This window comes from Ascidia mentula, chromosome 6 (assembly GCF_947561715.1).
Source record: "Ascidia mentula chromosome 6, kaAscMent1.1, whole genome shotgun sequence".
NCBI lineage: Eukaryota > Metazoa > Chordata > Ascidiacea > Phlebobranchia > Ascidiidae > Ascidia > Ascidia mentula.
The window spans coordinates 7,536,729-7,551,109 of record NC_138571.1 but is presented as its reverse complement, the minus strand read 5'-3'; the positions used below and the strand labels follow the sequence as shown (position 1 = coordinate 7,551,109).

At 36.2% G+C, this 14,381-nt stretch overlaps 1 protein-coding gene across 1 annotated transcript; it reads right to left on the bottom strand.

The window, feature by feature from the left end:
* Positions 1–8,326: 8,326 nt before the first annotated feature.
* LOC145906034 (U7 snRNA-associated Sm-like protein LSm11) lies at positions 8,327–10,293 on the bottom strand. The gene is made up of 7 exons (XM_082993410.1): positions 10,065–10,293; positions 9,749–9,907; positions 9,637–9,691; positions 9,207–9,346; positions 8,882–8,965; positions 8,766–8,802; positions 8,327–8,601 (listed from the first exon to the last, which is right to left on the bottom strand). Exons 1-7 carry the CDS (start codon positions 10,221–10,223, stop codon positions 8,375–8,377), a joined length of 861 nt encoding a protein of 286 aa, XP_082849536.1. The 5' UTR covers positions 10,224–10,293; the 3' UTR covers positions 8,327–8,374.
* Positions 10,294–14,381: the final 4,088 nt, after the last annotated feature.

Below are 14,381 nucleotides of genomic sequence, written 5' to 3'. Positions count from 1 at the left end.
ATGTGGTAATAGTGTTTTATGAATATCGGCTACTTTTTAAATTATAGTTCATCTGTAGATGGAAGTCGAACACTATAAAACAGGGGTTTTCTACCGCCGTTTCCTTACATATTGACTAGGATACAGATCTTTGACTATGGTACTATAGCCTACAGCCTTCATATAATTTTGTTAAGCAGCGTTTAGCACGTATTGTTTTAAAAACACAGCAGGAAATTTTATATCAACTAAATTTCTTCTGATGTGGAATCCACGCTTTTCTTTATTAGATAATCTTTTTTTGCCAACATGTTCTGTTTATTCATTTAAAACTTCACCTGGTCGTAAAATATGTTTTAAAATTTTACCGGTCAGCAAATTAAAAAAAGATTGAGAACCACTAGTTAAAAATAATGTTTATTCGCGTATGGTGCTACGTAGAAGATATGTTTCTGACATGATTTCAATTTTTTTGTCATTCCAGTATTGTAACCCAGGTTATATTTTGCACGAATCTCTAAATCTACTTGGTATGCCCAACATTTAGTATGTTAGGGTGGTTAGACTCTGGTTGTCGCCAAGCGGACGCACTTTTGTGTGTTTCTGTCGCGCGGTGGCAGGGTATATGTACATCATCTGAAATAAGAGTTGGCGGATCGATTAACGGTCACATCTGTATTTGCATTGAAATAAATAAATATTCACTGCTTTGCACAAGCTGTTACTCGTCAGTTTGAAACAATTGATCTGTCTTCAAAAATGCGTTGCCTTTCCCGAACATAGCCTACCAAACTTGATCAAGAATGCAAATTTTTTCACGTTGGCGCCGGAAGAACTATAATTAAACAAGCTATTGGTTTCAGGTTTAAGAACAATTATTTTCGTGATATAGCAGTTTTTTTAGATGTTTGGAGGCAAACAACTTTGGATGCCTGAAGCTAAATCTCAGCTTGTCACTTTTACACCCTGCAACAGTGTGTAATTCACGAACAGTTAAGCAAAATTTGCGAAAGGAGCAACAATTAACCTGCAGTTCCTTATTTATAGTTTATAACACTTGTTGCCAATATTTGAAGATATTTACAAACAACTTCGGACACACCGTAGCCACAAGCACATGTTCATTTTTCCTGGTTTAGGAATGAAGAGAACAAATATTAACATAAGGAGTCACTGATTAAACTCCCGCTTTTTCAGCGAGATGTCAAACAACAGGAGATACCTAGTTTGCTTTGGGCGTTTTCCCGCTCGTCTCAAATCAGTCTCGCAGTTAACTTCGCGGAATTCTACTAGGTCAGTCAATCGTAACTTCGTTGCGGAAGAAAGAACACCAAAAGCCATGACGTTTTCTTTTTATTGTTTGTGTTGATATCAGGTGAAGACAAAAAATTGCAATTAATGGTTAAATGCGATTTTATACGACTATCTACGTAATCTGCAACGACCCTTGGCCAAATTCAGTAATGACAACACTTTTTTAAAACACCTCGATTGTCATTATTTTCAACTATATCCGTGTCCTGTCTGACAAAAAGTGATTCTTCTCCAGTCCCATTATGGAGAGTGGATGTGTTACAAAGAAAATCAATAGATTTCTTGCCATTCCCTGTAACAAAAACTAGACAGGATAATACCCAAAAACATTTGCGAAGTAAAGAGTCTCTGAGTATGATTGGTGGGAGCAAATTTCTGTAGATTTGAAATATGCAGTTTGTTTGTGATGCTTGAAGTGCTTTGCTCGAGTGATTTGAATCAATTTGTATTATTTCATGTCATACCCAAAATGGGAAATACATTTTTGTGAATGCCACAGCAGACTTGTTGATTCATCCTAAACTTGTTACCATCTACGACCAATTGAAAGGAGGAATCTAGCTGTAAGCTGAAAAACATGTGAAAGGAGTTTAGTTTTTCAATGGATGAAAAGACACCAATTGAAATCGCTTCTAGGCAACAGACCCACATTGTGGCCGATCCATTAGCAATTGCTGTACAATGGGCAACTTCCCTTGCCATGGGGAGTAATTTCTAAAGAATGCAGTGGTTGTAAGGGTAAGATTGTTTACTTTCCTAAGTTTGTTGGATGTTTCTTGTGGTCGATTTTTCTAATTAAATACTTAATTGATGATATATGGCATAGGCTGTTTTGTTTGGCTCTTCATATTTACACCAACTTGATAAACAGAAAAAGGTTATTTTGCTTCAGATGAGACAAGATATATGGCATTAAAGAAACGAATGAAGTCCATTGTCTTTTAATTCAATAATATTCTTCCACACAAGGTAACCTATAAATAAAATATACTTTGCAAAACTGGTATTGTTAGGATTTACATTGCATAAAAACTACTAAGATGTTATTACTTCCAGAATTGTCTTTGATACTTATTTTTATTAGGGGTTTATGTACATATTAATTCGTGTCAAAAACATTTTTGTCACAATCAGTATACAAACAAACCACATCCATGTTTATGCAGCTAATGAGCAAACTAAAAGAGCAATGCAATGGACTACGAGAACTCCCGCTCTAGTGTTACAGTGAAAGCTACCGTTGTAATTTTTAACCACAACAAGGTATACCTCCACTGTGACGTCAGAGTACCGGGCATTGTCCAGCCGCGCCCTTTAGCTCCTGTGGACACCATCGCCACACAAAGCGGGTCTTTTCTGTTACTGCGAGTTTGACGAACATTTTCGATACTGCATTAACACGATGCAAAAAAAAAACTACACAAAATCATTATTAAACAATAAACATTCACTGAAAATAAAAACTGCTGAAAAGTAGCCGAATTTGTTCTACGATTAGCTCTGCATATCATAAACTTGGTATAGTTATGAAACTATCCAGTTAACAAATGCACGAACCCATGTCGTAACTCCTATTTCGCATTCGCCGAAAATTGGTGGCAAACTATCGACAAGAGCGCAACGCCGCCATTGCGCACATTTCCTCTCCCATCGCGTGCAAGGCGCACCTCTGGAATGCGTCGAGAAAAAGGCACCACGCAACCTTTAATGACAACGCTTGCCACGTTGTTTTCAAGCAAACAGCCAGGAGGAGCTGCCTGCGGCGTCCCCTCTCTCTTGTTATTGTGATCTCACAATGACCGCTCTCTACAGCAAACTTGAAGCGTTCATGTGTGACATACCGCGTTTGGAACAATACAAAGAGAAAAAGCGGTGTGACCTCATTTTTTCCTTGAAAGCAGAAAACAAGAGATCGAGCTTCCCCCAAGTCTGCAAGCTGCCGCCAAAGCGGTTTCCCGCCGTTTTCCACTTCCTGTTCGCTTAGCGCCTCGCCTTCATGTGTTCCACCAAGACGTTACTCGATTCGCTTCAACGCTTACACTTAGTTAAAACGATTACCGAACAAGCGCCTGCTGATGGAGATCGGTGAACGCCACACAGATCTCCCAAACATGTCCTACTAACTATGTATGTGTTGAACAAAATGTTTTATTTTTATTGCATTAGTCCTAAATGAAATATAAAATATCCTTTCGTACATTACGCAGGGTCTATTTAGCAATAGTTTACGACACTTCTGAGGCTCTAGCATACACAAGCAAATTTATAATTATTACAAGGCGAACTTTATTTTAACCAAAAGTGATTAGATTTAATTAATCCTGCACACTACACAGTGTATTTTAACAGTTTTAAACTCACTAAATACTATGCAGATACCGATCTATATCAGCAAGATCAGCTCATGGTTTTGTGCGGAGTCAGCCTTGGCGTAACGCATATAAAGCAAATGCGTGCTGGGCGTGTACCATGCGGTACGTTGTGAAAATTTCCCGCCAAAATCAGAAAGCGTGTCAAACCTATTGTGAATACCGAGTCGTGTAGGAAGTAACATAAAATAATTAAAGTGCAAGTTTGTCTCCATATCTCTTCGACAGCGAAATTTATTATCAGTTTAAAATTTCTGCAACTAAGCAATCAGTCGTCGCAAGTTTGCGTTTAATTTCTTGAAACGTAAACTTAACGTACCGTAGGTAGACTTGTTAATCTGAAATATTACCAGCGCATTCTGTCCTAATTTCATATTCAACATAGGAATCGCACTAATTCAAACATGTCCTTGATGGTATTCATGTAAGCTAATCCATCAACCAAACCTTTTTTTAAGAACTCTCACCTCCTTAACTGTGGCTATTCTTGTGTTCCTTTGGTGCATCTGAAGTAAAACATGTTGATAAAACAACCCAGTAACTTGGATCGACCAACGTGTCAGCCAAAAGAGTGCAAAGGCCGGCCTCTCAATTTGCTATGCCAGGCTAGATGCTACATATGCCGCAAGCCAGCCAGTTACACGCACTGTCATGCACACTCACACACACACACACACACACGCACACATACACACAGGGCGTTTGCATATCGTGTTCGCTCAAAGGAAGCAACCAGGAAACATTTACAAGCTACATCCAATCACAGCCTGTCGCCGTTCATTGCGTAATACCGGCAGTTCATTTATGCGAAGCAATGAAACCATTTTAATGGCAAGCTTCTTGAAAAAGGTTTTCAATAGGCATTCGTAAAGAAAAACTAGCACTCACAAGAACGCTCCTGCAGAAATTTATTCATACATATATATTTGGTTGTTGCTTGTACAATGTACATTTTGCAGTAACATACACGATGCTGCGTATGATCAGCCTGCACTAGCAGTTGTTAATTGCAATTTATCTACAGCTCTTTAGCTAAGATAGGTTTTTGTAGCCTAGTCTATACACTTCACAAAGATTGTTATAATCCGGTATTTAAAATTAGTATCTCTTTTAACAAGTAGGGGCATGCTAAGTCACAGCCAACCGTACTGCCTCGTTCGATTGGAACCTTTTGAGATATCCGACGCCCTAAACTGCAACCCACGCACGACGGCATGACGTCTACTTTTGAGTTGGTGAAAAGCTGTCCCGTATCGTGCGGTGACGCAACGGAAATAATTAATCTCCCATCGGTCTCGCTGGCACTTAATCAACGCCAAAAAACATTTTAACTATATTTTGATATCAACAAACTGATTAAATGATTACTTGAGTTTGAGGATGTTTAATTCAAATTTTTGGGGTTTAAACAGAAAAACACAACAGTTAACAAACAAAACAATCAATGCCATATAGCCTTTATGTATATTCTTAATTGAAATAATTTACTGGCATGCTTTGTTATTTTCTTTCAGACAAATTTGATACAATCTGGTCGGTGACACACTTGTGTGAAGAAACCACTCTTGACCGATTAAACTTCTTTCAACGTGACCGGGATCTCTGTGTTTAAATCCAGACGCAAATATTCAAACAAACGTCTTTACACGGCAACAGTAGTTGGCAGTTTGTCATGATTTTACAATCTACAGTTACTAGGTTAAGTGGTGATTACTTTGTGTAAGTCGTTTACTACGTGAGCTGTGTAAACTGTAAGTTTCGCAAACAAAGTCCAAAAGCACACTTTTTACAGCAATTAGTTTTCCACACATGTAACAAAAACAACCAACAACCAAGAAAACTCACAAACCTATGGATTACTTCCATATTTTGTTGTTAAAAAGTTTTTTTGTCTTGTATTTTTTAACTCTTATTGTTTAAAAATGCGCTATTAGGTCACCCATTTCCAACCCCTGAGAAGACTTAACTGGATAAAAACAACTTAGGAATCTTTACTTTGGCACCAAGAATTTGTGTGGTGTTAATGGACTTATGCGTTGAAGGGTTTGTTGCGGTCTACGTGACGTTTAGTGCAAATTTTTGTACAATTTGGCTGTACTGTTCAGTAAACAATCGTCATTTAAATTATTCTGAGCCCTAGTCACATTGCCCAACAGGTAAATTTTGGATGATTCACATGTTGAAATATGCCCGATTGATTACTTATGACTCAACGTCAGTGAATCTCGGAAACTTGTCCAGCTCTATGGACGATAGAGAGCGGTATAAGTCATAAATAAGTGGAATTGTTTGCGTTCAAGAACTGGAAAGTAAATCCATCAACGATTTTGTTGCAAACACTAATAAGATGTTTCAAAACAGTAATAAGATACAATTGAAAAAATGAGTAAAACAACCTTAAATATGACAAACGTGTTGTGGCTATCTCCCAATTTCAAACCGCAACTTTCGTTCGATAAAATTAGAATGGTGTTTTTACGGGTTGCGCTTATTGCAGCAGTCACAGTCAACGAAAGAGGCGATTTTTTTCCTTGACCTACTTGTGTCTTGAAGAGCTCGCATCAGATCATGAATCTATTTGTTGGTAACTAAAAAGAAGACTGAAAAATATAAGTAAGAAGGAAGAAACGACCGCAAAGACGAGCTTTTTGGAATTTAAAGAATTTCTGTTCAAGCCCAAAAGTGGAAAATTCCGCTGGCTAGCGAAATCCAGCACGCCTTACGTGGCTGAAAACCTGCCGCGGGCTATTTGAGCGGAACAAGCGCATCAAAGAGAATTGAAATTCCTCCACGCCGCGTTCTTCGTTTATTGTATCACCAGCCGGCGCAGTATGAGGTCATAATGCCTTGCTCGAATGGTTGAGATCAAAAAAGAGAGCGCGCCTCTTGTGTAACCAAGCGCATCCAAGCAAAACGCCTAACCCTCTTTCATTGACCTGGTTGTTCCCAGTTCATGTGTGGCGAATTCGTTGTACATGCCTGAAGCCATTACGTAATGTATGCACTTGTTAAAAAAAAATTTTTCACAAAAACATAATTTTGTTTTGTTTTTGTGTTATGATTTGATAAGTTGCAACCGGTAACCTGTGTGCTCGAGTATAACTACTCAACCTTCTAAAGGCGGCCTTTAGTTGTTAGTCAACATAATTTTTACACGTCCATGCCTTTATTTATTTAGGACGCCATGAAAAACACAAAGTAGCCCTTGAGTAAAACGTTTTTTTACAAAACTTTAATAGGGTGTGTCAAAAGTGTCGCGAAAATAGACTCGTACTAACAGTAGGCCTTCACTACATTATCTTTGGAGACGTTGAACTAAAAAGGGTAAGCAAAAAGCAATACATGTCGTATTGCTTTGTATAACCAAAAAAACATGTTTTTTCACATGTAGAACAAATTTACTTTTTTTTGTACTTACTTTGTACTTTTATACCGCGCACAGCAGACACAATACGTGAACGTTCATTATTTACCTGCTCATGTTGTCCAAACACGGTTTTCTTTAAATTTTGAAAGCGGGGAGCACATGTTTCGAAAAATATGTCTCATGCAGGTAAGTTCTTTGCGGAAGATACTTTTATACCGATTTTTTTTCAAATTTGATCCACATTATAGAAATCTGTACAAATATTAAAGTTACGATTTCGGGTAGTATTTCAACTCAAATATATAACCATAAACAACCGGTAGTTGCCCTGTTCACACCTAACCATAAAAATTCGTTCAGATTTTTATTCTACATAAGCTTATATGTGGATCAAGTTTGGAAAAAAACTTTGTGACCCGGTGTAGTAGTATTTTCCGGTCTTTGCAATATGGGATGCAGTTCCGCATGAGTAGATATCATTCTATATTGCTGAAACCTATCACACTAGAGGCAGGGCATGCTTTTAAAAACAATTACAGGCAAACCTGCTTACACTTTCGCATATTAAAGATTCCCCTATCTATCTCCCCAGCATTATTCCTTAATCATACCTCCATCGTTTGTTTTATTTTGAATTTTATTGTCGGTCCCTATTTCTAAATCACGTGTGCTAGGTGTAGATTGTTGTTACAAGTGGATAATGTTGTCCTAGGTAAGGACCAAGTTCCGTTTTGTTGAGAAAGCTGAAGCAATGACTTCGCTTCAAACCTAGACTGCAGCATTGCGCCAAATATTTGTTTGAGTAGCAATTATTGCATAATGTATACCATGTGTCGTCAACGTATTTTGCAAACAACTAAAAGTGCGAACATACATTCTAAAATATAATCGTGACACTGCAACAGGTTTTAACAGGCGGCTTTGTCTGGCCCGTAACGAAGTTAATTGCAATGGAAGGCGTTTTTCAGTCAACGCCCCTGAGAATGAACGCATTGCAATGCGGGTTTTAAATTGCCGCGGGCGGTCCAATTGAAAGTATGAATTCCAATGAAGCCAGGGAGACTCATTTACAGGCATCCAATTGCATTTAGTGTTGACGTCATCAACAAACCTTTTTCATGCAAAAACTAAAGTGACCAATTGTAGCAAATAATAGAATATATTTTTGTGTCAAGTGTCATTTTGCTTTTAACCAAGTTTTGCTTAGGGATAATTTAAATAAATTGTTATGCAGCTACACTACAATGTATATCACGAGACAGTTATCCTGAAAATTTTTTATATTATGAGCCATCCAAAAGTCGAGAAAAATTTATTAGCAATAAACAAAAAAACGCTTTCGGAGTTAAATGTCATTTGATATTAACACAACGCTGTCCCCACGCACATAAATTTGCTGCAAATGTCGTTGATAAAGTTGCGGGAATCCTCCAGAAAACGTATCAAGCCTGGCTTGTTTCCCCTTCAAGCGAATTATTTCTTTTTGCGATGAGTTTCTGCTTGGCGATTCTTCTTTTGAGGAAATTGTCTGTGCTGTGGATCTCTGCTGCCCTCTTGTGTCAGGATGTACGCCTAACAATAAATAGACACATATGGTTCACAGTAAACATTTTTTGCAGGCAATTGTAGAAATAAAATACCCACACAAATTACTTGTTTGAAAGCGTGGGAACTTTAATCAATGTGGTTTGTACTTTAAGATAATAATTAAAATACATGGGATGAAATTATCATACCTTTTTTATTGCCTTGGACTTGTACTGCTTGTCTTAGCTGTATTTTAAATAATATGTTTGTTTAAATTTTTTCAAGAGTAACTTGTATGAATGTAAATTTTAAATACAAACAGTACCTGCGTTACTGAAAGTGGCTTTTGGTGATATTTGACTTTTCCACGTGGAGCAATACAAAAAATTTCATCGATGTCAACCATGGTCTGAAAAAACTCATTATAATTAATTTTCAGGATATTTTTTAGTTTGGTTCAATAATTTTGGGATATGGAATTCAAAAATTGTTTTAACTGAGCTAATTTTAGTGAAACACGTATAAAAATTTCTGCACTTATGAGACCTTTTAGGTCGAAACAGTGGCCATCTGTCTGCAGCTTACACAATAAAAATTTCTGTTTAGGTTTCAGATATTTATCTCCACATAAATGCAATATTTGAACTTACCAAGTTCATAAATCGGTCAAAAGCAACAATAAAACCGACCAAGACTCCTCTTAGTCCACAAAAGTGTCGAACATAAACATGACATCTTTGTCTCTTTGTCACAAGTTTATAAAGCATTTTCATTGGACCATGCTTCAAGACTACAAAAACGTTATCCAAACAACATATTCTGGCAAGCATGAAAGGAAATTACATTTTACAGATAACTACTGAGAAATTCATCATACATTGTTGTAAACTCAATCTAAGCTTAAATGAAAAAAAATAAATGTTGAAAGTCGTGACAGTACTTTGGAACACTTAATTGTTGTGCAAAAGCAAACCATCACATGATTATGACTGAATATGCAGTTTATAGTAAAACAGAAACTTGCAATTAAGGCTTTCATAAAATCATAAAAATTCAAACATAACTTAAACAAGCAGTTACCTTCCATTGATGTAAAGATATTTTTTTGTGTTTTTAATTTCTTGTGGATAAAATCCTGCAAAAAGGCAAAATTTTACAACTAAAAAATTTTCATACACAATTCACATATTACTTCTTTTTCTGACTTTCCTTCATACTTTTGTGCATCTAGTTTCTTTCTGGTTTCCATCATTTCTTTTAATTTACTCAAATCCCTTTTATCTGCCTCTTCCAGAAGTTTTTTGTTTTGAGAAAAGCTTTTGCTTTTTCTGGACACAGGATCCTTTTTGACCTGTTTACAAAACATTTTTCAGTTGATAAATTTTAAACACAAATATAGATTTGGTTTTTAAGCCTAAATATTAATAGCACAACTATACATGGAATATTTACAGGATCAAAAAAGTATCAAATACAAAAACTGCCAAATTAAAATAAACACAAAGTACCTTTTCTTCATCATTACTTTTTAAACTCTGTCGTTTTAGTTTTGCCTCAAATGTTGCAACATTATCATAAACTTTTATGGTTGATTTTTTTTCATCTGTGCTATCAGAGTACAGTGCCTTCAGGGGATCAAAATCAGAGGAGGTGGGATCGGTTGACATTGTATGATGTTGTCATATTTATTGTTTAACCACAGCAAGATGTTTGGACCCTTTACAAGACTAATCCATCAAATCTAAATAAACATGTCACCAAAAGTAAAAACAAAACAATGAATGTTTTGAAGTCAATATGTGAATGAACTGACTTTTAACGTACAACAATGTTTGACCTATTTGCTAATGAGCTTATGTTACAATGGTGTTTAGGTGGTCTTGATTTTTGACAGGCTCCTGGGCCTTGTTTGCCTAACGGTCAATCTGACACTCTCAAAGCATGCATATGCTTGATTGATGCAGTTATTCAATGTGAACCATACCAAGTTGTTACACAAAACCAAACTACCATGACTACAATACTTTAATATTATTATGTAACAATAAAAATGTTTTAACTTCATGAAATCCACCCAGCCAGCAACACTTCTTTCGCATGACACAAATTAAACTTCAATTAAAAATGTTACTATAACAGCTTTGTGTCAACCCTTCTAGTTTTAGAAAACATGCTTTGCTTTTTATTAGGCATCTTCAGTTCTATACAAACAAAATAAACAGAAAAGACATAACTAAATGCTAAAACGCTTAAAAAAAGCGAAACATGTTTTCTAAAACTAGAAGCGTTGACACAAAGCTGTTATAGTAACATTTGAAATTGAAGTTTAATTTGTGTCATGTGAAAGAAGTGTTGCTGGTTGGGTGGATTTCATGAAGTCAAAACATTTTTATTGTTACATGATAATATTAAAGCCACCTGGGAAGTATATATGCTCTATGACCAGGCCCACCAGTGTCAACATTAATCCCTTTTGAAAGGGTTCTTCCACTCTCCTATAAAAACTTCTAGTTTATAAGAAATTAATAGAATATCACAATCACATTTTAGGTAACGACTAAATTTTATCAATATGTCTGTGCCCAAGCAATTATTACAATGGTGCCTGACTTTTCTGGTATATTGGGATCAATATGGTTGGAGTTAAATGATAAAACTAAATCTAAACAGATAAGTGATTCGATTGTTTTAAAATTTTAATAATCAAAAACTAAGAAAATTCCCATAAAACATATCGGATAAACCACATTTTTTTGCAAATTCACGTTGGTACGGTACTTCCCCCAAAACTCAACAACAACATTTGTTTTTTCACTTAGTAAACAATTATTTCTCAAACACTTTTGTTATTCGCACCTCGAAAAGCTTGGTGAATCTAAACCTCAATCGGCAATGCTGCAGGAAAAGATTGCCTAAAAATAAATTGGTTTAGATAGGAATTGTTTACTAACACGCGTGTAGCGCAGCCCTACATTCTTTTGTGAAAAAATTTTACGTATAGTCAAAACAGAAATTGTCGAAGTAAAATATAAATATAAAGTTTATGCTCATACAAAGAAAAGCGTCTCGAATTAACGGCAACTAGAGCGCCTAGCAGTAACTTGACTGTTGTGTGCGCTTTTACTACGGCGAATAAATCTTGATCGCATCGAAACAGACTGCAGCCGTACACTAAAGCTTAGGTTTCTGTTTTGTTTTTTGTCAGTTCGTTCAACTAAGTTATTAGAAAATTTCGTTAATTATAAAATATTTTGCAGAACTTTCAAAAGTGACTTTTACAAATTAGCAGAACTTGTTTATAATTTGATTTTAAGATTTTTTTTATATGCTGCTATTTTACCCACTAACGAGACAGTCAACGCACACATCAATGTAATTTAACTGCCAGACGCGCTAGTTGTAATTCTAGTCTTTTTTCTTCACCTAAACGTAAATTTTTGTTTTTGGTGTTTGGTACTTAGGCTATATATTCTTCGACAATTTCTGCTTTGCCTAACCAAAAAAATCGAAAACCGCGAAACCATGAAAATCACTGCGATGCGAGGCTGATGCAACAACACCAGTTTCTTAAACTGACAGCTGTGATCACTAAATGCTGAACTGTCCACTTTCCTCAGCGCCCTTAGATTGCTTATTTATTCTCCAGCACCTCCTTTAAAATGGAAAATACGGCGGGCGTTGGCGCCTACTTTGAGAATCACTGATTTATTGCGAAGAGAAACAACGAGCAACAATAAAATATGCAAAATAAACACGAACATGATGCTAAGTAGGCGTTGAACACTTAATACTTTTTTTCAATTGTGGTAGACAGCATCTTTATGTAACAAATAGCTTGTCGAAGTATAACCACTTTTGAAGGACAATGGTTGTCAAAAAGACAGTCAGGTAAATGCTCCTTTAGGGTCAACAATTGATCGGTTACTTTTTGCATTCGTATCCGTTCTCTGTCACTGGCCGCTTTTCGTTTTGCACTTCGACTTCGTCCGCCAGGCAAAATAGTGCGGTGGGTCGCTAGCTTTGACTTACGATCTGAAATTGTAAGCCAGGGATCCTCGAAGGCCATCACTTTTGAGTTCTCTTTTTTGCATGGTGTCGGTATGTATAATGAACTCGTGTTTTGCCCAATTTCCCCTAAAACACTCCTTTGTCTTTCGATTTTTTCGCTTTTGTTTGTTGGAGTTTGCTGCATATTTAAGGGCAGTTGTACAAAAGGTTTTGATGACTTTTTTTCAGGGATTGCTTCAAATTTAAAAGCGTTTCGGCCATTCGAAGGTTGTAACATGTTTTCTCCCTCTTCTTGGAACACTTCAGCAAGCCAACCATCAATAACGGCGTCTATATTCATATCTCTGAAGTTCGTCTGTAGTAACATCAATTAGTTATTTTGTACAAATAAACACAAAATAATTGTAATATAGAAGCTCTTTCCTAGACGATTGGAGTAATGCCAAGCACCCTAAACTTATTTTTGTGATGTCAAATTGCACTGCGTACATGCCTAATATAAGAGCTATTTGGCGATAATATTAGCACCAGTGAATTTGCAGTGGACCTGGACTGTAAAATATTTAGCACCTTTTAGGTGTTTGCATTGTGAAATAAGCAAAAACTGCCATTGCGATAACTGGTAATTAGGCATCAAGCTAGGGTAATTATTTTCCGGTTAGGATACTTAACACGTCACTTGGATAGTGCTTGTATTGTTGTGAAATTTGTTACTTCTAATAGCGTGCAACGAATTTTCGCTTTTATTTGTTTTGGTAAAAACTTAAGAAAATATAACTAGAGCAAAACTGCAACTTCAGCTAATTTATTTTATAGCCTTATTAATAATAGTGAGCGAATGTCAATTTGAAACCTTTTTCTCATATTTGCCTGGAAGCTGATTTAAAATAGACATATAAAACAAAAAGCAGCTAATTTGAGACAGGTCTTGGATTAAACGGCTTAGCGAATATGAGAAAGTGCATTTATTGAAACGGAAAGGCGATTGAAAATGCTGCCTAAAGTATGATGGATGTCCAAAGGGTAGTCGAATAAGTTTTGAAGGATTGTGACTGACTTTGTCGCTTGCTCTAAAATAGTTAACTCCACAGGTTATTTTATGAAATTGTCGGAAATCACTAGAAACTTCTTACACGTTTGATTTTAAGTAACATTTGCGTGCAAACTGTTTTTGGAAAATTCAGGTATGGTTTAAACCAGTTCGTGACTCATCTGGAGCAAAACAAAATTCGTGTCGAACAAGCAAAGATAAGCAGAGTTAAACATTAAACGCTGCGCTTGTAATCTCGTCACTAATGATAAGAGAAGTTGTTAGGCTTGTACATAATTGCCCCAGTTTCTGCTAGAAGTCTCACAACGGTTCGTAGTCACTGAAATGTATGACTATGAGGTTTTGTTCAGAATCTAACAACGCCACAGCACAAATGAAGTGGTTTGGGCAAAATATTTTTAGGGTTTTTATTAGATTGCACAGGATTACTGATCAAATAAGAAAATAAATTTGAAAATAATGGGTACAAAGAGAAGAAGACAAGACGCACAGCTTAGTTACATCACGTATAATAAAGAGCGGATCACAGATTAACAACATGTTTATTAATTATTTCGAAAAGAAATTAAACTAGCTGCATTTGAGGATGGAGTATCTTAGCATAATGTTATGGGATAACTATATACGCGCCGCATAACAAAGGGAGAGTGATAAGTAATGATTCCATGAAACATGATTTGTAAATAGTTTTAAATGTAGGACTATAGTTGCAAACACAATGCGAGTGGTAGTTGGTACTGTTCTTGTGCTTGCGATTTTCCACCGT